Here is a 27,230-nt window from a genome sequence, read left to right on the forward strand (position 1 = left end):
GAATCCATCTCCAAAACCATCTGGGATCTTTGCTCCCCACATGTTGGTAACATATCTCTGGCAGCCACTCTGAGCCAGGTTCTGTCATGATGACCAGGACAGGCATCCCAGGTTGGCTAGGAGGACCAGACACAGAGCAGACACAGCCCGGGGGGGGGTCACGGGCCACGACCTCACATTCCCAAGGCCCTGACTTAAGGATAGACCCTTCCCCTCATCTCCAAGCTGCACCTCCTCAGACACAGAGGTGAGATTGAAAGAAGAGCGTTTCCAAACTGCCTGAGCCTTGCATCAGGGCTGATATCTTTTCTTAAACGAATCCCATAATTACCTCGTGAAAAGCGTGCGACATTGCATTTAATTTCGTGCATTTAAAGCTGCACTTGGTTACTTGTACACATTTAAATGGGCCATATTTGTCTATCACTGTATCAGGAGAGCCCTCTCTGTCTCTGGCAGGGCTGGAATTTAGGGGTCTGGCGCATAGCAGGCACTCAATTGTTAGTTAATACTGCAATAGCAACGATTATGAATCTGAAGTTGGGGACCTTGGGGCCAGAGTGGTGGGTGAAAGGTGGCCCTCGTCTTGTCCAAAGGTCCAACCACCTGTTGACAGAGAGGCAAGGGGCCTCCCTCTGCGATGGAATGCCTTGTGGGCGTGGCCCGGCGGGGCGGGGGCGGGGGCGGGGGCCGGGCCACGACGCGGTGGGCCGGGCCGGGGCCGACTCGGCTCAGAAACTTTCGCTCTGGGCGGTTCGGACCCGCCCTCCCGGCGCCCTCCGGCCCCGCGGCACCAGGGGGCAGTCTGCGGCGGCCAGGCGAGGCGCCCCGTGATTGGCGGAGGCGCGCGGTGATTGGCAGGCGTGCCGGCCGCACAGCGGGCCGAGCCGGCGCCGCGTCTTGCGAGCCGCGTCGGGAGTGGAGCGCGGCCTGCGGCCCCGCCCCCAGCCCTGCCCCTCCGTGGTGGGCCCCGCTCGCCGGCTCCCGCAGCAGCTCGCGTCTCTAGCTCGGCCCGGCTGCTTAGCTCCCGCCTCTGGGCGTCCGGCTCCTCGCGAGCAACTTTGCGACAGGCCCTGAGGTCCGAAGGCGTCGCGGAGTCGCGTGCGGCCCACTTGCGGGCGGGTGAGTACTTCGGGGAGGGGGACGGCCGCGCGGGGGACTGGAAAGAGACCCGGGAGGCGCCGCCCGCCTTGGGCCTCAGTTTCTCCATCTGCGCGGCTGCTCCCAGCGCCCCCCCAACAAGTTCCCCAGAAAGTGGGGGGCTGGGGTCCCGCAGCGCGACGCCCAGGGCGACCCCCGCCCAGGCCTGGGTTGAGACTTCCTGGGGGGGGTGCGCGCCCCCTCGGGAGTCGCAGGACCCCGCGCGCTGCGAGCACCGAGAGGCCAGCACCCGTGGCCCCCGGGGACCCGCGGGTGGCCAGAGGGTGGCCGGAGGCGCCCCTCCCCGCACCCCGCAGCGCCGGTCCCGAGGTGCCCAGTCATGGCCCTTCCCCCGCGGCCGTCGGCGGGACCCAGGGCGGCCCTCAGTGCCCACGGGGACGCGGTTGGGGCGGCGGGGGCGACCGGGGTCCAGCCCGCACTGGGGACCGGGCCCGCCGGAGGGGGCAGCCCCTGGGTCAGGCTGAACCCCCCCAGAGCCCACTTAGAATCAGTGCGGCGCTCACTCTCCCCCTGGGGCTCCTCCTCGGTAAGGGGGGCAGGCAGGGGCAGTGGCAGTCCCTCCCGGCCCCTGCTGGGGTGAAGCCGGCCTTTGGCCGCCGGCCCTCCGTACCATTAATTTCTGTTGTGACAGATGGAAACTTTCTGAGGAATCTCGCCCAGCCCTTAGGGATGTGATGAAACCATACCCTCCCAACAGTTTTTGTAGTTGATGTTAAGAAATTCTAAGGAGCTAACGTTTGTACAATATTTACACTCCCCTCCCCCACCCGGCTTATAGGAGTGGGAATTATAGCCCCAGTAGACACATTATGGAGCTGAGGCTTACTGGGGATTGGTGACCTGCCCAGGACCACAAAGAGCCTGGGGGAAGACTTGCACCCTGATCTGCACTCTCCTCAAGCAAGCCCAGTCCTGCCTCTCCTCACCTTGGACAGTGACCCCTGGCATTTGGCCTGTTTATAAAGGGCTTTCCCTTCTGCTGGGATCTGTCACTTGCAGAGTGCCCTGGGTACCCTCCATGCTGGTCGCCTGTTCTCACTGCAGCCCTAGTGAGGGAGCCATATCAACGGAAACCCAGAGGCCACGCTTTCCATGGTCCCGTCCTGGCCCCTGTGTCTCTAAGGGGCTGTGATTCTCACGGGAGCCCCATGGTGTCTGACCAGAGATTTAGAGGAAGGTTCCCTTACATAACCACTCCTTTGCTGCACCCCCTGCACCCCCCAACCCCCAAGCAGATGGACCTTTGAAAACAGGGAAGGTTGCTGGGAGACCACATCACACCTTCTTTGCCAGGATGGAAGACTATGTGGAGGGCTCCCTGCTCACGCCTCCCCAGCCCCTCCTACGCCAGGGCTGGACAGGCCTTGGGGGCTGGTCAAAGAGGAGACCCAGCTCAGTCCCGGCCCCCAGAAGTGCCTGAGCTCTGGGACAGAGATCAAGCCCTGGTCTATGATGGTGATAAGAAGAATCATAACAGGCAGGGAGCTTTATGCTTTATATGGCTCTTGCCCTCTCCCACGTCCCCACCCCAGAAAGTGGCACCACTGCTGTGGCCCCCAGCCACAAACCAAGCCACCCTCTGCTCCCCACCCCTCACATTCAGTTGGTGATACTCCTGTCTCTTCTGGCCCCAGAGCTGCTGTCAGATGCTGGCCCTGGACCAGGCCTCCTTACCTTTCCCTGGATGGTCACCCAGCCCCTTTCCTGGGCTCTCCATCCTGTCCCCACACAGCCCCAGTGGTTCTTTAACTATCACTTCCCTGCTCAGCACTGTCCTTCCGAACTCCTCCTGGCCCTAGGCTCAGCCCTGCCTCCAAAGCTTGGAGTCCTTCAGGCCCTTGGGACCTGCCCTAGCTGCCCACACAGCCTCTTCTCTCATTCCTGTGTCCCATCCCCAGCGGTCACTTCCCAGCCATCCACACCTTCCTGGCCACATAGCTGGTCACTCTCCCTCTGCTGTCTTTTCTCCTGGGCAGTCCCCTGTTGGAATGCCCACACTCCTCCATTCCTCTTTCCTTCCACCCTCACCTGGCTCACACCTGCTTGTCTTAAAGGCTGAGCCAAGGGCTCTCTTCCACAATCCCTACCCTGCCTTCCAAAGCTGAGTGAGACCCCCCGTTGGGTGCTTGCACCCCAAATGCTGCTCCATCTTTGTAGTTGTCTGTTTAGGTGTCATCCTTCCCACTGGGCATGAGCTGCTCGAAGGCCAGCCCTATGGGAGTGCTGTCTGGGGCCGGGAGGCCCAGCACAGTGCCCAGCGAAGGATCAGCCCCCAGTCCATGTCTGCTGACCCGCCGGGGCTGGGCTCAGAGCAGGTGCCTGGTGTGCTGTGTGGGCTCGGCATTGGGCAGACACTCGTGGCTGTCCTTGATCAAGGATTTGGGCATTCCCAACTTGCCTCCCACTTTGTTTCTATGGACTTGGCACATTGAGTGGAATCGGAATGTTCCTTGGTTTGGCCCTTAATACTCTGGAGCAAAAATAAGTATCTGGGAGCCTCCAAGGGCTTTGTGCCCTTGTCTTGAGGAGTAGCCCTTTGCCTTGGGCCATGCTGGAGCAGCCTTCTCAGACCCTGAGAACCCCTGGGCCCTTTCCCTTAGGGCTCAGTCACAGGCGGGTTTTAAAATATGTTTTGTTTTCATTTCAAACACCTTACACATTTTTTATAGAAAATCAGGGAAATACATTTAGAAAAAGAATAAAATAAAACCACTCATAATCCCTCCACCCAGAGAGAGCCAGTATTAACAGTTCAGGGGACATTTTCTTTCATCTTTTTCTGCAGGTAGATTTCGTTTTCATTCTAAAGAGACAGGATAATTCTTATGCTGCTTTAAATCCTGTTTAACAGTGTTACACCAACATTTTCCTCGACTTTAAACATTTATTTGTATACGGGGTCATGGTTAACATCTTTGTAGGGGAGCACCGTGCTGAGGGGCTGTAATGTTCCTAACTGCCATCTCTGCATGGTGCTGGCAAGTTTGCTGGTGTCAGACCCCCTTGTGTGTGACACCTGTGGGCACCCCTGCTTATTCCCCGGGGCTGGGATGGTAGTGTGGCGGCTCTGGTCAGAGGGCACTTGAACAACTTTAAGGCTTCCCATGGGGGCTTGTTTCAGAGGTGGGGCTGCCCCCCCGGGGGACCAGAGCGGGGGCCAGCCTGCACACAGATTAGAGCGTTTGGGGCAGAAGGCCACATGGGGTCATTCTGCTCCATGTCTCCATAGATGCATGGTCCCTGCAGCCCTCCTTAGGGGTGGCAGCTCCTCAGCCAAGCTCCTTGGTGCTGGTATTTTGTGTTTTGATGGGATAAAAATATGCCTTGGGACTCACGTGGAAAGAATGCCAGCCATTTTGTTTTTTTGGATCTTACACAATGACAGGTTTCCAGGCTACCGCCCTGGCCATCAGGGGGCAGTGGGGTTGGCCGCCCCACCAGCAGGCAGGTTGGAGGAGTCTTGGAGCTGGGGCCAAGCTGGATGAAGACGCTCCTGTTTTGCCATCAGGATGCTGGGGTCTGGGGGGAGGGAATTGCTTAAAGTCACACAGCAAGGTCCTATAAGCTTGTTGCTTCCCTGAGGGCAGACTGTCCCGGTGTGCCTTGCACATTAGGCCACCAATGCGTGCCAGGCAAGGCTGCAGGTGCTCCAGGGGAATGAGATGCAGGCTCCCAGAACCCCAGGAAAGAGAACGTGTTACAGCTGGAAAGGCCAGACCCTGTGTGGGTCCTTCCACCAGGAGATGGTCTGGGATCCTCCCTGTGACCCAACCCTGGCAGTGAATTGTCTCGTTTGCTTTAAAATAATAAGCCCTGGGCGCCTGGGTGGCTCAGTTGGTTAAGCGACTGCCCTCGGCCCAGGTCATGATCCTGGAGTCCCTGGATCGAGTCCCACATCGAGTCCCACATCAGCAGGAAGCCTGCTTCTCGCTCTCCCACTCTCCCTGCTGTGTTCCTGCTCTCGCTATCTCTCTCTTTGTCAAATAAATAAATAAAATCTTTAAAAAAATAAAATAAAATAAAATAATAAGCCCTTTGCTCCCCAAAGGGCTTGACCAACTCTTAGAGAATCCGAAAATTAATTTTCTTTTATTCATCCATTCTTACTAAGCAGAGATTTTATTTGAAACAGTTATTTTGACTGCCGTGCGACATGCGTAATACTTAGCCCAGAGGCCAGCCACAACCTGTGGTTGGGTCCCTGCAGTTCCTACCAGAATGTGTTTTCCAATGGAATACGTCCTTGTGGAGCACCTGGGAGAACTAGCTTGGGTTTATTTGGTTGGTTGGTTGGTTGGTTGGTTGATTGTTCGTTTTAATATTTCATAGTTTGCAGATTACTTTCTCTTCTTTCACACCCTTAATCCCCATGGCACCCCTACATGGGAGGTGGTATTCCCATTTTACAGATGAGGAAACTGAGACACAGTGAGATTAAGTAGCTGCAGGTCCCGGGTAAAACTGAGACTCACTCCCCATGTCTCGTGGTAGTAAAATTGTGTCCCTCCTGGCCTGGGGTCTCCTGGTAGAGGGGGATACTACCTGAGACACGACTCAGCAGAGGCATCGGGGACGCTCCCGGGAACGAGGCACATTGGGCCCTGCACTGGAGGAAGAGGGCTCTCTCTCTGCCAGAGCACAGGGCAGGCGTGGTCGGGGTCGGATTGTGAGAGGCCCCTTTTTCAGAAACAGGCTTGGTGGATTTGAATTCCAGCTCCAACACCGTGAGCTGTGTGGCCTCGAGCACGGGTCCTACCTTTCTGGACCTGTGTTTCCTCATCTGTGAAATGGGGTGAGGGTTGAAGGCTAAGCCACCTGTCCGTCTGTCACACCGGCTAGTGGCAGGACCTGGCTTACAGCACTGTGTGCGGCACCCCGAGACCGTGCACGGCAAGCGCGGAGAGCAGAGCGCGCCCAGACACACGTCCGTTCCTGCTGCTATTCCCGACGCAAGTTGGCTCTCGTCAAGGCCAGCTGCGCTCTGCTGTTCCAAGGAGGTGGCCCTTGATTCTGGGGGCAGCAGGCCACGAGAGGTGGCTTGGCAGGATGTGGCCCCATGTGGTCTAAAGAACTGACGTGTTTGCTGTCTTGGGTCAGGGGGTGACCTGTGTGACTGGGTTCCGTGTGCCGCGTCACCGTGGGTCTCCCCCGCCCGTGGCTGGCTACGTGCTCACTCTGGTCTACACTTGTGGCTAAATGGCGAGTTTCACAGAAGTCGCCTCCTTGTTGGGCTCCCTGAAGCCTACAGTTTGGAAACAGCATGAAGCAGTGCGTTGATTTCCAAGCAGATTTATGTGGCTCGGCCGTGCTCTGGTCTTGCCTCTGGGGGATGTTTTAAAATAAGGACTGAGTCCTTCAGACGGAGGAATGACCAGATTGAAATCTGTGAGGAGCCACCTCATGTTCTATGTGGGATCTCATTCAACCTCACAATAGCCCCCGAAGACCATGCCCATTTTACAGATGAGGAAACTGAGGGAAGAAATTCACTCAAGGCCTCTGGCTCAAGGGGTCCCATAGCAGGCATGAGCTTGGGCCCTACGTCTTGAGGCCTGGAGTCCCTGCCTCACCGGGCACGAGCCATCCGACCTCCAACCAACCAAATAAACCCAAGCTAGTTCTCCCAGGTGCTCCACAAGGACATATTCCGTTGGAAAACACATTCTGGTAGGAACTGCAGGAAACCAACCACAGGTTGTGGCTGGCCTCTGGGCTAAGTATTACGCATGTCGCACGGCAGTCAAAATAACTGTTTCAAGGGGCATGGCCTGCTCAGGACCGCAGAGCTGGGGGCAAGGAGTGCCTCCTTCCTGGGAGTGATGGACACAGATCCCGTCTTCAGGACCCACTGTGGCAGGGACAGGGCAGGCATGGTTGTGTAGCCCCCCGGGGAACAGGCTTGTGGCACCTGGGGCCGCCCCAACTCTTCCTGTGACATTTGTCTCCAGAAACATCCAGGGGGCCCCTACCCTGGCAGGCCTGGTGCTTGGCGCTGGGCGTTTGGGGATGCCTGGCCCCCGTGTGCAGCCTGTAGTCACATCTGGTCCCCAAGGGGCCCTCACTTGAGAGGATTGTCCCGTTTACAGTGGAGGAAGCAGAGGCGCGTGGCCTGCTCAGGACCGCAAAGCTGGGGGCGTGGGGCCAGATTTCCACACTGGCAGCCTCTCCCTGCTCCGCACTCACTTTCCTCAGTGCAGTGAAGAGGGTGGGCGTGGCCTTGAGTCTGTGGAGGGTCACGGCATCTTTTCGGAGTCTGAGGAAAAGCCACCGGGTCCCCCACCCAGTGCACACGTCATCCCAGCAGTTTCAGGGGACTGTGTCCCCTGAAGTCCATCCTGAGTCCCCGGGTTGGGGATCCTGGGGCTGGGGCACCTCCCAGGGCTTTCAGCTCCAGGCTCGGTGACTTGTTGCCCTCAATTGTGTCAGTGGTGGTTCCTGCCGTTTTGCTAATCAGCACATGAGGTCCCTTTTATTGACTGACTGAGCCCCTTCGCCTGTCATGAGAGGGCTGTAGAACCACCACGCTGCCTAGTCTGTTCCAGTTCGTTCCCTGTTCTTAGGCATCTCGCTCTGCTTTTTTAGTGCGTATTCGTATCTGGTGGCATCTTAGCCCAGCGGTTTAGGCCTCGCATGGAGGGCTTTGCAGTCGGGCACATCTGCCTAAATCCTGGCTCAATGGGCTGTTTGCCTCCCCGCTTCCTGGTCCCCCCACCCCTCCCCTCCTCCCTTCCACTTACCTGCTAACATTTATTTAACTCTTGCTCTGTGATTGGTTCCTTGGGGGGGCTCTGAGAGGCCATCCTTCCCCACCTCTCTCCTGGCTTCTGCTGAAGGCTTATGATCCCTGGTGGCCCTTGGCTTGCAGCCACATTTCCTGTCCCTGGCTCCGTCACATGGCATTCTTCTCTCTGTGTTTCCTTCCTCTTCTTCTCAGGACACTGGTTGTTGGTCAGGGCCCACCCTAATCCAGGATGATCTCATTTCAAGATCCTTAATTACATCTGCAAGTAGGGTCACCTTCATGGATTGGGGGTAGACATACGATGTGGAGGCCACCCTGCAGCCCCCCGAGCCAGGCACCATGCTCAGTGCTCCATGTGGATTATCTCATTGGACCCTCACAGCTTTGCACCATCCCTGCCACTCAGATGCGGACACTGAGGTCAGATGGCTCGTATCCAGTGAAGCAGGGACTCCAGGCCTCACGATGTAGGGCCCGAGCTCATGCCTGCTGTGGGACCCCTTGAGCCAGAGGCCTTGAGTGAACTTCTTCCCTCAGTTTCCTCATCTGTAAAATGGGCATGGTCTTCAGGGGCTATTGTGAGGTTGAATGAGATCCCACATAGAACATGAGGTGGCTCCCCACCCCATTTCTCTTTTCTGTCCCCTCTCTGCCCAACACTCGAGGCCAGAGCAGGCTGGGCCTGGCCGCCCTTCTGTGTTGACCCTCGGTTTTTCTCGCCAGCAGGATGGACTCCGGTGCCCCCCCTGCCTGCCCCTCTGGCCCACAGCCTCCACCACCCCTGCAGCCCCAGGCCCGCTCAAGGCTCAATGCCACTGCCTCAATGGAACAGGACAAGAGTGAGGCGCCCCGAGCTCCTGGACCAGATGTGGGAGACACAGCTGCCCCAGCTGTGGCCCAGGCCCCGAGTGCTCGGAGCCGAGAAAGAGCAGATCAAACAGGTAAGGGGCTGGGGCTGGAAGCTGGCTGTCCTGAACGCACGCCGGGGCTGTTGCGTGGAAGCCGGGCGAGCAGTGAGTCCTGGCACGCAGCCCAGGAGCCCTGCCCAGTTCCTCCTGCGGGCCAGGCCTCTTCGGCTGTCTCCTGCACAGTGGGCTTTGGTCCTGATGCAGGCACTTGGAGGGTAGCAGAGGTCACATTTCCCTATTTTATTTATGACCTGATGGCTCCAGTGCCGATCTGTGCACACTCTGGGCTGGTTCTGGACCAGGCAGTTCTGCACCAGGCGCTGGAGTATGAGAGCAGTGAGAGGAAGACTACCCTCCACCCTAGTCCCGCACAGCGCTCGGGGAGCCCACGTGGTCCCCTGCCCATCAGGGCCATTTGGTCGGCAGCTCTACTTGGTCCTTGGCCACTCCCCTCAGGATCCGGCTGCCACCGTGGAATGCCCCTAGGCCTGGGTCCCCAGTGCGCTGTGGACCATTGTCCTCCATCCCCAGGCTGCCCGCCCCACCCCCACCCCCCGCCACTCTGGGGCCTCCTCAGGTTTCTGCTCCCCCAGGCCTTCCCCGGAGGCACCTCCCAGGGGCAGAGGTGAGCTGGTGTGAGGACCTGAGTGGGACAGGACGGTGGGTCATGGGGCCGGCCACCTCGCTGACCCTGGGGCAGGGGCGCTAGGGCTTTGTCCATCCTCCGTCCACCTCCTGCTCATGAGCATGGCCCTGAGTGGCCACGGGTTTCACAGGTGAGTCAGGTCTGCCCCCGACCCCCAGCAGTCCAGTGTGGTGGGGAGCAGAGGGAAGCATAGGGCCTGGGGAGCACCGAAGTGGCCCTGGACCCAGGGCTGGGGTGGTGGGAAGCCTGCTCTGTGGGAAGAGGAGATGCCGAGCAAGGGTTAGGATGGGAGGAGAGGGCCTGGCAGGGGCGAGGGCTGGCAGGAAGAGGCGGCCTCGCCCAGGGTAGAGGTGGGGCCGTGAGAGCCCCAGGCCTCCCAGGTGAGGGTCGAGAGGGGGGAGGGAGGAGGGCTCAGGGTGATAATGGTCGTGGCTCTGGCCTATGATGGAGATACGCCAGGAGGGAGCTGGGGTCAGGACTGGTCCCTGGGCCGGAGCCCCAGCCTTGTCTGAGAGTTTCTTCATGCTCTAGGGGCTGCCGTGGGGGGGAGGAGCCCCAGGCCTCTGGCTCTGATGTTCGTGGGAAATGTCACTGGTACCCCGCACTGCTCTTTCTGGTACTTTCCACAGCGCTTTCCAGCACGCTGGGTGTCTTCCTCTCAAGGGAACCAGCCCTACCGTGTAGACCGTTCGCTCCGATTACAGATGGGGTCGTGCCGTCCCGCTCGCACCAGGTCCCCACCTCCCCGCACAGCAACACTGGTCCCCGTATTCCGGGCCTGCCTCCATGCTTCCCCACCTCCCTTTGCCAGGCGGGAAGCTCCACCCAAAATGTGCCCTCCCCAGCTCCACCTGCTGAAACCCTACCCGCTCGGAGGGCACCACTGCTTCCTACACTTCTGGCCTCGACCCACAGCAGGAAATACCGTGCCACCCTCAGCTGACGTGCATGCCCGCACACGTGTGTGTATGCACGCCCGCACACGCACTCACACGCACTCAGTGGGAACAGAGACTTCCCAAACACCGCTTCTCCTTACCGCGCGTGCGGAGTCTGATCAGGGCCATTCTGTTCCTTTTATGTAAAAGCAATGCTGCTCGTGGACAGCTGAATGGATTTTGTGATTCGCTGTGTTGAAACCTACAGTTTATAAAACGCTTTCTGCAGTTTGGCTCCAGCGCTGGTTCTCCATGAACATTTCCCAGCTGGGACTCCCTGGAGCACGTGTCTGTACACACAAGCTGTTACTGATTGTCAGGGCCCGGAGGTGGCCCAGGGAGGGCCAGAGACAGGCCCCTCTTGGCCCATGCCCTTGAGCCATGTGTCCTTGAGGGTGTCAGGACGCCATACCGGGCCTGTTTCTGCACCTGTAAAGTGGGCGTGACCATACCAGCAACGTGGTGTTGCGTGGAGATCACACCAGTGCCGGGACCGTGCACCTCGGTGGACATCCCTCAGGCCCCGGTTCACGCAGGAGCTGGGGGTGCTGTGCTGAGACGGGGCCCCTTCGTCCCCACAGGCACCTGGCGTGGGGGCCCAGAGATGATGCGTACCTTGTGCTTCATGTCACCAAGCAGCCTGGTCCCCTGGTTCCTTCCCCGAGATCCTATTCAGACCCCCTGGGGGGTGCCTGCTATTTTACAAACCACCCCCCCACGAACCTCTTTGGTGACTGGCTTCATGTTAGCTCGGGGCTGTGCGTGTCTAGCTGCTATGTGTGTGCTCCAGATTTCTTCTCTCCCCCAAGGGAGGCTGGCCATGTGCACGGTGCGTGGTGTGTGTGTGTGTGGGGGGGTGCTTTCTTTATCCCCTCCCCCACCATGGGCGGGATGCTGGGCCATCTCTCCTCAGTCCCAGGCCGTTGAGAGGAGGCTTCGTTCCCCTAGGTGGTCTGGACGACTTAAGGAAGTCCAGCCCCTGCCGCCACCTGGTCACACCTCACCTCCCCTTTCTCCAGCTCCCCCAGGCTTTGTCATTTTTTCCTTCCTCTAGAGAGACCGCTACTTAAGATGACCACCCCCAGGGCGCCTGGGTGGCTCAGTTGGTTAAGCGACTGCCTTCGGCTCAGGTCATGATCCTGGAGTCCCGGGATCGAGTCCCGCATCGGGCTCCCTGCTCAGCGGGGAGTCTGCTTCTCCCTCTGACCCTCCCCCCTCTCATGTGCTCTCTCTCTCTCATTCTCTCTCTCTCAAATAAATAAATAAAATCTTTAAAAAAAAAAAAAAAAAGATGACCACCCCCAGCTCAGCCATGCCGCCCATGCAGAAACCCCCAACCCACGATGAGCATCTGCCGCGCACATCTGTGTGTACCACGTGGCCAGCCCTGTCCTCGGGGCTTTCCGTGGGCCACATCTGATCCCCTCATGGGGATTAGCTGTGAGGGCAGCTCTGTTGTTACCCCACTTAGAGATGAGGAAACTGAGGCACAGACTTGCCCAAGCACCCAGCTGCCAAGTGACGGGCCCACAGGTGACCCGAATCTCCCAGGTTAACACCAGCCCTGCCCAGCGGAGATCGAGCTGTGGTGGAAGCAGGCTAGAGTCTCCCCTGTGCAAGTTCACGCCAGGCCAGTGCCTGATTTATTCCAGAAACTCACCCAGTCCTTAGGCACTTCTGATCTTTGCATCTCCTTGAAAGATCCGCCGTGTTCTCTGCTCTGTTTCCAAGGCCTCTGGGCAGACGAGGGGTCCTGACCCTGGGCTCTGAGCCACGATGCCTCACGGCTGCAGAGCACAGAAACCGGGGCTGGAAGCACACTTGGTTTCAATCTGAGTGCAGACCGTCCTCGGAGGGCAGCAGCAAGACTGCAAGAAGCTTCAGGTGGGAGTCAGGAAACAGCCATGGGCTCTGTTTGCCATCCGCCCCCCTAAAGAGGGAGAGAAGCAGGCCCTGGCAGTCTTGCAGGCGTGGGGTCCCAGCCCCCATGTCCAGGCCGTGCTGCTCTGCGTCCCTCACAGGTCACTGAGGCGAACGCAGTGGGCCCCACCCTGCCGGCCCTGTGCAGCCCAGAGAGCGGCTGCCGGGGAAGGGCTCTGTGGGCCTGTTTCGGTTAGTTCCCTCACCTGTGTGTCTACAGAGGTGTAACGAGCCCCGGTTAGGTACCCACAGGTCACAACGAGCATGAGTGTGGAAGTAACGCTTTCCATGCCGGGCATTAGCCCGCTCACTTCTCCAACATGTTCAGACAGGAAAACCTAGAGAGAGAGGTGAAGTGGGTGCCCCCAGGGCCCCCAGCCCGTGAGCCATGAGGTCGAGATTTGAACACACTCTGGGACTCTCTGCTTATCGGAGGGCCACAGGTGGGCATCGCGTGTGCCCAGTACTCTGCGCCGCCTCTCCAGGGAGCCCGGCGCAGGACTGAAGCAGAGCCAGCTGGGCTGGAGTCTGGGCTCGTCAGCCGGCCCTCAGGGTGATCTCTGGTGAGGCTCAGGCCTGCCCTCCAGGAGCCCTGGGCCAGGGAGAGCCAGAAGCAAACAGTAACCATCCTGAAGGGCAGGCACTGTGCAGGGGACAGCTGATGTTGTGGGGGCCTGGGGAGCGACAGACACCCTTTCTGCTACCCGCGGTGGGCCCCAGCTAATCGCCACGGGACCGCCAGCGCCGTGAGGCCTCCCAGCTGCGGGGCCACAGACGGGGGTGGTGGAACCCTTGGGCAGAGGTGTAGCTGCCAGGAAGCATTCACCCCAGTGCTGATGGAGGACCTGCCCAGCAGGTGCAAGAGACAATGGGTGAGGCAGGTGGGGCCCTGACCTCCAGGAGGGATCCCGGGTGACTACATGAAGAAGGACCTGCACAGTGTGGGGGTGTGCTGGACCCCAAGGGCTCCAAGACTGATGGCCCCCTGGGCAGGGGTCAGAGTGCAGGGTCAGGAGGTCAGCCAGGCAGGCCCTCAAGGGTCATGATAAGAAGGGTGTTTGGGGGAGCGTTAGAGGGTCTAAATCAGAGGAATGACATGCTCTGTGTCAAATTAAAGAGGAGGCCACCCCAGCTACTGGGCAGAGCGGTGGCCAAGGGGCGGTGGAGAGGGGGCAAAGGAAGCAAGGCTGGCCCCCAGGTCTCTGGCTGGAGCCATGGGTGGGTGCTGGGGTGCAGAGCTGGTCGGTCGGGACCGATGCCAATGTGAGAGTGTGAGCAGATGCAGAGTGTTGAGGCCCTGCCGTCCTGGGACAAGTCACAGCGATAAACAGCTGGGGTTTTTGTGCTCTGGTCAAGGTGCTGGCCAATGACAATCTAGGGACTTTTCTACACACGATATTTTGTCCTGACCCCGATACAAGCCCTGCTCCATCTGATGGTCGTGCCCGTGTGATGACCCCCTCGCTATAGGATGCCCTATCGTGAGCCGGCGGGGTGGCAGGGTTGGGTGAGTCCTGGGTGTGGTGGTTTCCTGAGACCTCTGGAAACTTGGCCGTGTGCCTTCATCAGTTACCTTTAACTATCTACTTGCGTTCCAAGCCTCAGGCGTCACCTCCTCCAGGAAGCACCGCCCACCCCCCCATCAGGATCTATGACTTCTGACACCTCCACAGCCCGTACTGATGAAATGCGACAGTCCTCGCCCAGCCCCTGGATGGGCCTTGAAGGCGGGGGTCCTGCCTCATTCAGCTTGGTGCCCTTAGTTCCTGGTGCCCCCGGCTGGCACGCGGCTAGCACTCAGTACACATCTACTGGGTGTGTGATAAGGAGCTGAATCCACGACCCGTGCCCGAGGCTGTCAGGAGAGTGGACCTCCTGGCCAGGACACCCTGCCTCAGCTTAGCCAGCCCTGGGCAGAGATGGGGTGGCAAGGATTATTCACCCTGTTTGTTCATGAGAACCAGAGTCAGCATCACAAAGGCTGACAAGACACCCCCCTGGTGCAAGGCGTCCCCAGCTCCGTGTGTGTGGGACACCCTGTTGGTGTAGGGCAGCCCAGCCATCCCATGTGTGGGACATTGGTACAAGGTGGCCACAACAACGAGGAGGACACACGATGTACCCTGGGTTGCCTTTCACCCTGCCCTTCCCTGCAGCCCCCATGGCGGGCGCCCTGAGAGGACCAGGGAGTCTAGGAGGCTGGGGGGCGGTGAGGAAGGAGCTGACAGCAGCCGCCTGAAGACAGGAGTATTGCGTCATTCTCCTCCTGCAGGCTTCAGGTGGCCCTCCCCTTCCCGGAGCTTCTGGCATGCACTCAGCAGATCTAGCTAGCAGCAGTAGGGAGCAAGGGAGCCAGCTTCTGTCCTGCTCCCGCTATGTCTGGGAGAGCTTCGTGCACGGGCTTCCCCGCTCACGGCTCAGGGTCCTAATGCGCTCCAGAGTGGGCGCGGGGCTTGCTCACCAACCTTCTCCCTTTCTGCAGAGCGCCTGCTCCGGCCGCAGGGGCAGGGGCTTGAACTTGCAGCGCAGTCACCGTGTGGAGCGTGTCCTGTGTCCCTGCGCCAGGATATAGGGAGACAGGAATGCCGCAGACCCTGCCCGCCATCCTGCCGCCGGTGGCCCCCATCCTCATCCCTCCATCCTGCACTGCTTATTGAGCTGCGGGGGCCAGCGCTGTGCCGGCAGCTGGGGTGCGTTGGGTCAGACCCACCCACTGGACAGAGTGTCCCCGTGAAGCCTGGGGGAGCTATGAGACACCACGTCCCAGATTGCGGTGGGAAAACGGCAAAGGACCCCGCTGGGGAGAGGAGACAGCGTCCTGGGGCTGTGCTCCCCTTGCCAGGTCCGAGAAGATGAAGGTCATGTACCAAGTCAGCAGGGCACATACACATCTTTCTAATGCACAGGATCTGGGGAGAAAAACAATGAAAAGATGGGGATGGGTGTGGACGTGGTCCTCCATGGGCTCTGGCAGAGGTGTGCAGACCTGCCCAAGGCCACGCAGCTCTGATTACTGCTGCTTTATGACAGGAAGCCTTTCAAAAATGAGTTAGAGTCAGGACCCCTCCAGTTGAAGTGACACAGAGACACGATGCACATTGACATAAGCCAGAAAAAAAAAACGGGTTGAGAGGAATTTCTCAGTTCCAGGTATCTGTAGAGCGTAGGGTGTGCTGGTTTCACACAGGACTGGATCCAGGGGCTCAGATGATGTGATCAGGAACCCCAGCTCCGCTTTCCCTCACCTCAGGTGGGCTCTCCTCACTGGGCGGCCCTCCCGGGCTCCCAGCTGACGTCCATCAGCCGAGACCTAGCGGAAGGAGGAGGCTGGTTTCCCAGCAGTTCAACACAAACCCCACCTGGCTTGGGTCTGTGTCCATCCCTGAAAACCAAGTGCTGTGGTCAGGGAGACGGAGCCCCTGCTGCACACCCCCCCACCTCCCCGCAGCCTGGGTGAGGGACAGTGCCACCAGAACTTGACGGCCGAGATGGGGAAGGGTGGGTACCCAAAAGGAACATCAAAGTGCTAGGACCAGAAAAAGCCAGGAATGCAGGTCGTGCATGCAAAGAACAGTGTGCTTCATGGTCCTCGGTCCACACTGACTCAGCCAGCTCTGGGGGGTATTCTTTATGACACTGAACAGTAAGCCCTTGACCTGTGGGAAGACTCCTCACATGAAAAGAGCCAGAGCCCTCTGATTGCAGCATGGGCCCAACATTTGAGTAGTTGTAGAAATATTTCTGTCAGTGCCAAGTGGAAACTGGAATCACGAAGAAGGTGTGGTGTGTGTTTCAAGGAGGTTCTGTCTACTGGGGAGACTTCTTGAAATGTCAGGCTATGAATAACTTCTGTGAAAAATTAATCATGGACAGAATCTTTAGCCAGCAGATACATGCTTGAATCTTCTATATTCTGATTAAAATACAGAAAGAACGTGGGCTTGTGAATTCAGCTAGTCAAGAAAAGTTTTGAACCTGTGGGAGGTTGCCTGGTGGGCACTGCAGTGGGAAGTGCAGTGTCAGTGAGCAGCAAAGGCCCTGGGGTCAGCCGAGAGGTGGGAAGTGGGGAGGGAAAAGAAACCCCCACTTCGGGAATGCCAACTCTGGCCCAGTCACTTAATACAAAGTGTCTTGTCCTTCACCGTCCCGTTGGATGGATATTAACGATTGGGTTGAAAATGACTCTGGGTGGGTCACGCAGCACTTGGATGCTAAAGGCAGAGTCACACACAGGCCAGGTTTCCCTCCGTGCGCACACTGCTCCCCTGGGAGCCCGTGGAAGGGACTGGCTTGGAACCTAGGGCTTTGTGTTCTCCTGTTCTAGGCCAGAGAGTGCATCCAGGGGCCAGGGGGCTGGGGAGGGGGTGGGTGACAGCGGCCAGAAGGGAGAGGTGGCCTTGGCTCAGGAGGCACCGAGGTCCTGGGCACGAGGGAAGGGTGGGCATGCTGAGGCCACGTTGGGCAGGGGCCCTGAGGAACTCGGTGAGGAAGCCCGGTCTGATCTCAGGGAGAGGTGGCCTGGTATTTTCCAGCCATCCCCCAAGAGGGCCGCAGTGTGTACCTGAGCTGTGAGGTCTTCAGAAGCCTCCGCACTCTGAGCTGTCTGCAGTCCCCCGTGCCTCTCCACCTTGGCCCCTGTCGCCTCCTCCCGGAGTCCTGTGTCCTGTGGACTCGGGTGCCTGGAACACGGGCTGGTGGCATTGGTGGCCGCAGAGCCAGCTCCGAGCCTGGCAGAGCTGGTGCTGGGAAAGGCCTAGATGAACCCATCAGGAGGGCTGGTCCTCGGGTGGTGCTACGGGGGACCATTTTTGTTTCCAGAAACTTCTAGAGAGTGAGAGGCTGTCAGTGTCTACTGAGCACCTACAGTGGAGTCCGTAGTGCTGGTGGTCCATCCCACGGGTTGCCTAGAGGTGTGTTGTCGTACCTGCCAAGGTGGGGTGTGGAGCGGGGTAGAGGCCCTGAGTATTCATTGTATAAATCAGACTGGTAAAAAGTATAAAAAATAATAAAACAAAGCAAAAAACTATTTTTTAAAATTGTTAGTTATGCTGCCTATTGCTGGTAAGGTTGTGAAAGTTGGCTTTCGTAACTCAGGATAACTTTTTAGAAAGGAGACTATAGCGTGAGCCGTATGATGTTTGGGCCCTTGGGCCTAGTAATGCACCTGAAGAACCTACGCTGGGAGAATGACCCCAAAAGAAAACGTATACGCAGAGTGGTTTGTGGCACCATTTTATAAAATTAGTGAATATTGGGAATAATGTAAAGGCCCAGCACCCTGAGCATGTCTCTCCGTTGGGTTTCTGAACCGTGGAAACGGTGCATTTCACCAGAGTAATGTGGGAAATTGGTTACGATTCACTGTCATAAACATGTGTGTATGTGTGTGTGTGCGTGCGCGCACCGATTGTGACCTCCAAAAATCATGTGCATATAGATGGCAGTCTTGGAAAACATGGATTTGGTTTGTTTATTGGGGCACGGGGGTGCCGGGATCTTTCTAGAGCCCAGCTCAAGCAGGCCTGAGCTCAGGGGTGAGGGTAGGACTGGGGTCTGTGCCCCCTTGTCCTTCCCGCCGCTCTGAGCTGTTACTGAAGACCACCGTCAGTGGGAGTTTTGCTGTCCGTGTCCAGGGCTGTCTGCATCACTGGAAGGCAGCATTCTGGCATATTCTATCTGCATCTGACCTGGATTTTAATGAAGCTGCCCTGGGTCCGAGCCCATCGTTGTAGTCCCCTCTACTCCCAAACAGGCAACAAGGACCAGCCTCGCAACATTCTGTCTGCTTTTCTCCTGTGTTAAAGGGCCCATGGAGGGAGACGTGGAGGTGCCCTTTGAAGAAGTCCTGGAGAAGGCCAAGGCGGGGGACCCCAAGGCACAGACGGAGGTGAGGACCGCATGTTGGGAGGCTCAGCCCGCGGCCCCTGCACAGTGGCCCCAGGAGAGGCCGGTGCCGTGTGAATGGGGAGCAGGGCTGCCGGGCTCCCGTTTGTAGTGTTCCCATGTTCTCTGTGTCATTTTGCCCCCCACCGCCCTCTGTGGACCCCGTGTTCTCTCCATGTCCAGCTCATACCCCATCTTGGGCACCCCCTCCTCCAGGATGCCTTCCCTGCCTCCTGCCAGCCCTCGGTGCCCCGGCCCCCCTCCTGTCATCTGTGGAGGGGGGGCCACACCCTCCCCGCAGTCTTCTGAGGAGCCAGGGCCCCGAGGGTCCCACAGGCCCCACCGGGCGTAGACGCCCAGGGGACCCCTATTCCCGCCCCCCGCCGCGTCTTCCTGGCCCAGGGTGAGCGGGGTGGGGAGGCGGGCTAGCCAGGAGCCCCGGGGGGCAGGAGAGGGTTGGGAAGCCCCAGCCTGCGGGGCTGTGGGGAGCAGGTCGAGGCCAGGACGCGGAGCAGGAGCTCTGGCGCAGCAGGTGGGGGGAGGGGGGTGCTGCCGCGGGGCGGGGCTTGACGGGCCTCTCGCCGCAGGTGGGGAAACGCTACCTGCAGCTCGCCGGCACCGTGGACGAGGAACTGAACAGCTGCACGGCGGTGGGCTGGCTGATCCTTGCCGCGAAGCAGGGCCGGCGCGAGGCTGTCAAGCTGCTTCGCCGGTGCCTGGCGGACAGGAAAGGTGGGTCCGCGGGCGGCTCGGTACAGGCATCCCACCTGAGGGACACGCGCTGCTGGCTAAATCAGCAGGTGACGCCAGGAAATCTGCAGCAGGTGTAAATTCTGTTCCGCCGGCGGGTTGTCATGTAGACGTTTCTGGAGCATGACATGGGATGTGTAGTGAGCAAAGCCGCTGTCCCCCTCTTCAGTGTGTGCTGGTGTCTGTCGGTAGATCCCTGCTGGCTTCTAATCTTGACCGAGGAGTGGATCGTAGAGCCTGCGGGCGGTCAGCTTCACAGGGTGCAGTAGGAGACTGTGACAGTGGCCTGAGGTCAGGATGGAACTTTCTGGGCTGACTTTGCATCCAGTCTGGGCTGAACAGCTGGGGGACCGCAGGCCAGTAAAGAACTGCTCAGGTGCATTCGCCGCCAGGAAGCGAGCGGGTGGGGGTGGGGGGGCAGTGAGACTGAGCCCGGCCACACACGGCCACTTATTCCATTATCCTGCCCTGGGGATGTGGCTCGTCCCTGGGGCCATGAGCGGTGCTTGTGGAAGTTTCAACTTCAGAGAAAAACGGAAGGGTGTGTCATAAAGGGTTTTTTAAATGATTTTCTCTGGATTGTAGAAGTGTCTTATATTTATCATAGAAAACTTGGAATATATAGAGAGTAAAAAGATGCAAATTACCCATAACCTTGAAACCCAGAGAAATGCTCTCTAGTTTGGTGTGTTTTCTTCTGGTTTTGTATCATAATGTTTTTAAGAGTTACATTTATTACATAGAATCTTCCTTTTTTTTTGGAAATTGGACCGATGCCTTTGAAAACAGAACAGAGGGGTTCTGTCAGCCAGGGTTTCTCACCAGCCTGCCCTCCCATTGTGGAGCAAGTCAGTGAGGGAGGGGGCCCGGTCAGGACCAGGCCCAAGGGCGTGTACTGCAGGGGGCCATGGGAATCCCTGCGTGCCCCGCACCTCCCACTGTTTCACACCAAGTGCTTCCTGATCTTGAAAGAAACATGCGCTCAGGTGGAAAATTTGGAAGATGTTTAGAGGGAGAAAAAATCCCGTCCCCCATCTCAAGTCTTACTGCTCTTGGTGGGGGGCCGCCGATGGCCCTGACAGTTGGGGGTGAAGGGAAAAAGGCGGCCGCAGACCAGCCTGTGAAACCTGTGCCCATCTCTCTCCACGGGGAGTCTCTGTCTCCCTGGGAAAGGGCTGGCTGTGCGGGAACCAGATTTCCCAGCCGCCTCAGGAGGGGCAGGGCCTGTGAAGAGCTGTGGACGCAGGGGAGGCCCGCTCTTGCACCCAGGCCGGTCACCGTGGTTACCTGTCTCTGACTCCCATGGTTACCTGCCGGTCTGCCTGCTCCGACTCCCTGGCCTCGGGCAAGCCAGGACACCCCTGTGCCTCGGCTTCCCCATCTGTAAATGAGGGAGCGGTACCTACTCCCGACGGTGCTTGTGAGGAGGAAATTGGACAGAGAAGTGGGCCAGGAGCACAAGAAGGTCTAGCACATGCCTGCTGGGGGGGTCATCTGGGGAGGTCTGCCAGGAGCATGGAAGGCCTGGCATGTGCTTGTCCTCGGGGTCACTCCAGGGAGGGTCCACTGAAGGACCAGGCTGACCTCCAATCTGGAGAGTGGGTCCCAGCAGGGTCTTTAGCCAGATGTCCTTTTTGGTCGGATGTCTGTTTCTGCCCTGGTGACCAGGGGTGCCTGCAAAGCATCTTGCGTGAGTCCCCTCCCAAGCCCCTGCAGGCAGGGCTGGTCAGGGCTCAGAGCGTCACTAGCGGCCCCCAGGCAGACGGGACAAGGCCGGTAATGCCTCTTGTCTTGTAGGCATCACTTCTGAGAACGAGCAAGAGGTGAAGCAGCTCTCCTCTGAGACGGACCTGGAGCGGGCTGTGCGCAAGGCTGCCCTGGTCATGTACTGGAAGCTCAACCCCAAGAAGAAGAAGCAGGTGGCCATGTCAGAGCTGCTCGAGAACGTTGGTCAGGTCAATGAGCACGGTACGTGAGCCTTCCCATGGGGAGCTCATGGGCTTCTCTGTGGGAGTTCTGGGGCTTCCCTATGGGAGCCCTGCGGAGACGCTGGGAGCCTAACTGGGGGCTCCCAGGGACCTTGCTGTGGGGACCTCATAGGTGTCCTCTAAGGCCCAGGGAGGGTCCCTCCTGGGGTGTCATCCTGTCCTTGGGGTCCCCTACCTGCCCTGAGCTCTGGTGCAGTCCATGGGCAGAACCACAAATCTTGTCATTCTCAGGGTGTCCTGTTCCTCCTGAGGGGACAGAAGCCGGGGGAGAGTAACAGATGCGGGCAGGGACCTGGGTCCCTGAATCCCCGAGGTTCCAGGGGGCACTGAGCCGACTGTGGCTCGGACGGCCTCCCTGAGGCAGGCCTCATCACCGGCCTCCACAGCCCCTCCCCCAGCCTTCTGAGCAGGCAACTAGCCGGAAGGACAGATGGGGCAGAAGAACGGGCGGCCCTGACTGGGCGTGGCTGCTCCATTCCCCAGGCCTGACCTGACTTTTCCCTCTCCGTTACTGGAGGAGCACCTGCCTCTAGCTGTTCAGATGTGATTTCTGCCCAGGCTGCACCCAGCCCTCTCTGGCCCCCCAGGACTGGGGTCCCCTCCCAACACAGCAGAGCAGTAGAGAAGGCTGCTGGGCAGACACCTTTGCCCCTTCTCCTGGGGTCTCCGGGCAGGACTCCTGTCCAGCTAGACCCTCTGGGGACTAGCCTGCTCTCTGGACAGGGGTTGGGGAGACTATGTGCTGGGGCGAGCAGAGATGTCCATGAGGCCTGGGTCTCAGAGGGGCAGCACCCTGGAGAGCCATGCTTGATGTGACGAGCTTAGGGCCACCCCTGTGGGGCCCCAGAGACCCTGCAGTGCTGCAGCTCAGCCCCCACCTGCTGCCCCCCTCCCCGACCAAGCCCCTTCCATGGCCCTCGGTCTCTCTGGGTCACAGCGCCTCTCCCCTCATGTTGTCTGTCTCTTGCCTGACCTGACTCCGCAAAGGCATGCCTTGGTGCCTGGCATGCAGAAGACTTGAATGCTCACCAGATTGAGGGTGCGGCAGGGGGTGGATGTTGACAAAAGGGCAGAATACTTCAGTCCGGGCTCAGCGCTCAGCCGCTGAACAGACTCGTGTGGAGCGCCTTCCAGCCGCAGGGCTGGGGAGACGGCCAGGCCCGGCCCCCAGAGAGCTCAGTCTTTTCCAGAGGAAAATCATGCCAAGGGATGATGCCAGCAGAGGTATTTGGGGATAAGTTATGCTGACCAGAAACTTGTGTGTCTGTTGCCAAGGCTGCATCGGTAGAGGGCATGACTGTGCCCAGCAGGGGCCGAGAGGTGGCCCTCACTCTGCCCATCAAGGGCTGTGGGGAGACCCCAGGCCCTGTGGTCCCCAGAGCTCGGGGACACCCCGGGAGCACATGGGCCAGTTTCTAGAGGGCTGCAGGGCACATGGGAACAGCCTGCTTTGATTCTCTCCTTGCTCTGTCATCTACAGATGGAGGGACACAGCCAGGCCCGGTCCCCAAGTCCCTACAGAAGCAGAGGCGTGTACTGGAACGCTTGGTTAGCAGCGAATGTGAGTATGGCCTCCTGTCCTGCACCTGTGACCCCTTTGGCTGAGCAGTTACGCCCACCACCCTGGGCACCACGTCCACTCCTTGTTGCAGACTCCAGGCCTGAGGCCCCCAGGGTCTTGGAGGCATGATGGGTCTTCAGTCCAGTCTGTTTGGGGCTGGCAGTGTTCTGGGCAGTGGGCCCTGGAGCCTGCCCAGCGGGAGCACACGGTAGGAGGGAAAAGAGACCCGGTACAGAGGGCAGTAAACACAGTCCGTGCAGGACGGAGCGGGGGTGGTGCGTGAGTGCCTGAGCAGGTCAGCAAGGTGAGGAAGCAGCTCCTGAAGCGCAAGGGGGGAGAACCACACACAAAGGCCCAGTGAGGGGGCGCCCAGCAGGGAGTGTGGGGGCTGCCCCGAGCATGGGCTGTGGGAAGGTGAGGAATGCAGGGTTGGGGGGCACGCAGAAGTGGGTGCCTTTGGGACATCCAGTTAGGAGAGGTCCTCAATCCTCCCATGTGCAGCTGCCCAGCCGTGTGGGCAGACTCTTGGTCTTGGTGGCCAGGGCCCCCGTCCCGTAGGAGACCAGACAGGAGGGACCCAGGGGCTGCTCAGCACTGACAGGAGGCCCGGCTCCTCCCCCAGCTCTGCCACACTCCTTGTGACCTCAGGCAGGCCTGGTTTTCCTCTCTGGGGCTTGGTTTCCCCTTGTGCACAGTCAGATTTAGAGGGCCAAGGGCCCCACCAGTCCTGAGAGCTTCTGTTGGAGCAGGACAGGGGGCATCGTACAGAGGGGCACACACACCCCTTCCCATCGGGCCAATAAGCAGTCCGTCCGTGAGGTGTTGTTGGAACTCTGGTGACGTATCAAATCCCAAGTCTGGCTTTCCCAGGGCCTCAGGCACGGATGCACACATGTGCTTTCTTGCTGTGTTTGGGGGACGCAAAGCAGTGTAGGACCCTGGCTGATGGACAGCAGAGGACTCAGAGGTTCTAGATGGGTTTTAAGTACAGAGGTGCCAGGAGTCTGTGTTTGGGGTGAGAGGCGCCTCCGGGCAGAAGTCAGTGAGGGGTAATTCCTCCTGAGAGAGTTTGGCTCTGCCTTCTCCACCCTAGTCACCTTATGCTTAACCGCTCAGAACTTTCCTGTGCACCTGGTAACTGCTAGAACGTCCTGGGGTCCTGGGGGAGACCCCGTGCTCTGGGCTCAGAGGGATGGGTCTGAAGCCCACCCGAGGTGAGAGCTGGGCAGAGACATGGCCTCTCCAGGCCTCCGTGGTGGGTGTGGACAGTGCCATCCAGGGGTTTCCCCCCTCCGGCCATCAGCCAGCCGGGCCAGCCTCCCCTCAGGTCCAGGCTCCTGGCCCCTCCCCACCAGGACATTCCCAGCAGCCTATGAACATGTGCTTATTCCCCTCACCTCAGAAAAAAAAGGATGAGACACTCTCTGGACCCCTTGCTCCCATAGCAACCACCCTGTTTCTTTGCTCCCCTTTCTAACAAAGCTGGAGAGGGGCATCTGCAGTCACCATCCTGGCTCCCCTCCCCCTTCTCTCTGGGCCCTCCCCCTCGTCGTCCACCGCAATGGCCCTGTCCAAGTCACTGGTGACCCGTCCTCAGACCCCGCTGTATCCACACTCTGTGCCTCGGGGCGGGTCTCATGGTGTCAGACCGCCCACGACACCAACACATAGCCCGGGCCAGGCCACTGGGCCCTGTCTTCTCCACTGTCTGTCTCGTGTCAGCTCAAGCCTCGCGTGTCCACCTGCCACCAGTGCGGGCCCCGCCCCAGGCTGCCCCATCTCACGGTGGCCCTGTGGCCCGGGTGCAGTCCTGGACGTCTTCCGGCCCCCCAGGTTAGCACACAGCCCCTGGTCCGCAGCCTGCCCTCTCCCGGGGTGCTCGCCTCGTTCCTGACACTGTTGCCTTTGCTCTTGCTGCTGCTTGTTGCTCTCTTCTGCGGTCGGCTTCTGTCCCAGTGTCCCCAGTGCCCAGGACACAGCCCCCACACGGGCGGCCCCAGAGACACCTGGTGAGTGACGGCCCCACAGCTGGTGGCCCGCACATGATGTGACCGCTGGGTTAATTCACTCACCGCGCCTCCCTGGCTCCCCTCTCCCTGCCTGGAGGACAGTCTGATGTAGACATGACCGTGGCGAGCAGCCGGCCTCGTCTGGCGGTCAGCCTTGTTGAGTGTGACCCCGCTAGACCAGGAGCCCAGACTCGGGCCCACGCTGGGTTGGTGCCAGATCCAGGTATTCCCAGTGCTGGGTCGGCCCTCAGTGTCTGCATGCTGAGTGGAGGGGTCAGTAGTTGGCAGGGCTGCAGGGCCACCGTCAGCAAGCCTGTGAGAAGCCGGGGCTGAAGGAGGGGGCAGGAAGGCGCTGGTGGTGAAGGTGGCTACACGGCCCGCTCAGGCAGACCCTGGGCTTGAGAGCTGAGCAGAGGGAAGCTCAGGGCAGGGACAGCATGTCACCAAGGCAAGGAGGCGGGGTGAAGGCCGTCCCGTCTCTCTTCTCCCCGCCGGCCGTCCTTGCCCACCTGTCTGTCCCGGACAGAGAGGCCTTGGCTCCCGAGCCTGCTCGGCTTCCCTCTCCGCTGGGTCCCAGCCACCTTCGCGGCCTGGCCTGTCCCTGTGTGGGGTGACCCTGTGCCCTTCTCTCTTGTGCCCAGCTAAGAGCTACATAGCACTGGACGACTTCGTGGAGATCACCAAGAAGTATGCCAAGGGCATCATTCCCGCCAACCTGTTCCTGCAGGACGATGATGACGATGAGCTGGCAGGCAAGAGCCCTGAGGACCTGCCCCTGCGCCTGAGGGTGAGCGGGCCCGGAGAGCTCTAACACCAGGGCCCCCACCTGCCATTGCACGCACCTGGTGCTCTCCAGGGAGGGGTAGGGGGGAGGCCCTTGCCAGACACGGGAGCCTTCCGGACCGTGCAGCTTGTCCCTGGAGGCGCATCCTGTAAGGGTGGTCCCCATGCTTATTTATTTATTTATTTTAAGATTTTATTTATTTATTTTGACAGAGAGAGACAGCGAGAGAGGGAACACAAGCAGGAAGAGTGGGAGAGGGAGAAGCAGGTCCCCATGGTTATTCGCTCACCACACCTCCCCAGGCTCCCCGTCTCTTTGCCTGGAGGACAGGATGTGTTCTCCTCCTGGGGACCTTTCATACGCACTCAGCCTCCAAAGCCAAGGGCGCTACTGGGGGCGGGCCTGCTCAGGAGTGACGGATGAGCCGCCTCGTGTCTTTGTCGGCAAAGCGCTGTGGGCAGCAGTGAGCCATGCACTAGAGTCTGACTTTCACTTAGACTTTCTCAGTTTGAAAAATGATCCATTTACGGCACGGAACGGAGGTCGGTTTCTCAAAGATACCTTCCCGCAAAAGCAGAGTGCTAGTGTTCAGAGACCATGAGGATCCTGCCGGGGTAGCTGTTTGCCCAGATCTGCGGGGACGAGTGGGTGAGGTGCGGCTAGCCGCGAGGACGTCCCGGCGGGCTGGCCAGAAGGGAGGCACCCTTGCCCTGCCATTGGCCAGCGAAGAACGAGCGCAGAGCCCACAAACAGGTGCAGAAAGCCAGGAATGGCGGGCCATGGCCCTGGTGTGACAGCTTTCACGCTCTGGGTCACGTGGTTGAGACCTACGGTGCAGGCGGTCAGCATGGCCATGCCATGCTCTCCTGGGTTCCCCAGGTCGGCTCTCCCACTTGGCAGACACACCAGGATTTCCCCAAGTGCGGCCACCCGACCCAGGCAGGTCCGTCAGCACACGGGGCTCCGAGCCCACGAATCGTCCTGAGGCCCGTGGCGTTTGTCATCCAAGAGTCCATTGTTCTGAGCTCAGCAGGCGTGTGTGTGAAGCACCATCAGTGAGGCGGGGGGCAGGGGGTGGCGCGGCCCCCAGCGGGCGGGAGTGGCGGGGACAGGAGGTGCGCTGAAGTCCCCTCACTGGAGGCAGCTCCGTGTAGCCCCTCATGGGAGCCTGAATGTGGAGGCTCAGATCGGGCGCCCTCCGGGGGGGCAGATGCGGTGGCCCAGGGCGGCCGGTGTGGTGGCCACACTCGGGACCAGCGGGCTGAGGGAGTCCGCCGAGGAGAGGGGCTGCATCCGGGATGAGGTTCTGAGCCGCAGCCCAGGAGGGCCAAGGAGCTTGACCAAGGGAGCTCACGGCTGTTACCGCAGGTCCGCTTGGACAGGCCTGGGCTAAGTGTGTTCACAGACAGATGCTGTTAGTTTCCCTAGGACATGGGAGGAGGAGTGTGGAGCGCTTGCCCTGGTTCTTGGGCAAGAGGAGGCGCTCCCCAAATGCTAGCGAGGGTCGAAGGTGAAGGGGCGAGTCCGGAGGACTAGGGGCAGGCCGTGCATGCCCCGCCCCAGCATAGTGGCTAACGGTGCCCGCTTTCACGGCAGCCTGGTTGGGACGGTAAATTATGTCCCCCTTCTTATGGGTGACAAGCTCAGTGTTGTCAGAAATGTCTGAGAGTCCTTTTTGGGAAGGAGATTTAAAGTATTCTAACAAGAAGTAAAAGAGGCTCTGTTTTCTTTTCAGTTTTTGAAATGGTCAGAGCACTTTGATGCCTTTACAGTTTGTCTCGTTAAAAGTCTTTTGTAAAAGAGATGATGAATCCTAGCAGGCGTCTCTAAAACCGAAGGCTGTCCCAGCTTTTCGTGGCCTTGTGGAGCCCGGGGAAGGGCCGTGCGCTCCCTCTTCCCGCCCCCGCGACATGCCAGGCGCCTCCGGCAGCCGGCGTGGC

The 27,230-nt window shown here is 59.4% G+C and overlaps 1 protein-coding gene across 1 annotated transcript in view; it reads left to right on the forward strand.

Moving 5' to 3' along the window:
- WFS1 (wolframin ER transmembrane glycoprotein) overlaps positions 1-27,230 on the forward strand; it is an 80,030-nt gene that overhangs the window by 47,537 nt on the left and 5,263 nt on the right. The window contains exons 8-14 of the mRNA XM_021677666.2: positions 5,848-5,953; positions 8,630-8,844; positions 18,120-18,202; positions 18,786-18,930; positions 20,746-20,916; positions 22,417-22,497; positions 25,148-25,293. Coding sequence (XP_021533341.1) covers positions 5,848-5,953; positions 8,630-8,844; positions 18,120-18,202; positions 18,786-18,930; positions 20,746-20,916; positions 22,417-22,497; positions 25,148-25,293 — 947 coding nt within the window. The remainder of the gene's footprint in view (positions 1-5,847; positions 5,954-8,629; positions 8,845-18,119; positions 18,203-18,785; positions 18,931-20,745; positions 20,917-22,416; positions 22,498-25,147; positions 25,294-27,230) is intronic.

The sequence above is a fragment of the Neomonachus schauinslandi genome, chromosome 2, assembly GCF_002201575.2.
Source record: "Neomonachus schauinslandi chromosome 2, ASM220157v2, whole genome shotgun sequence".
NCBI lineage: Eukaryota > Metazoa > Chordata > Mammalia > Carnivora > Phocidae > Neomonachus > Neomonachus schauinslandi.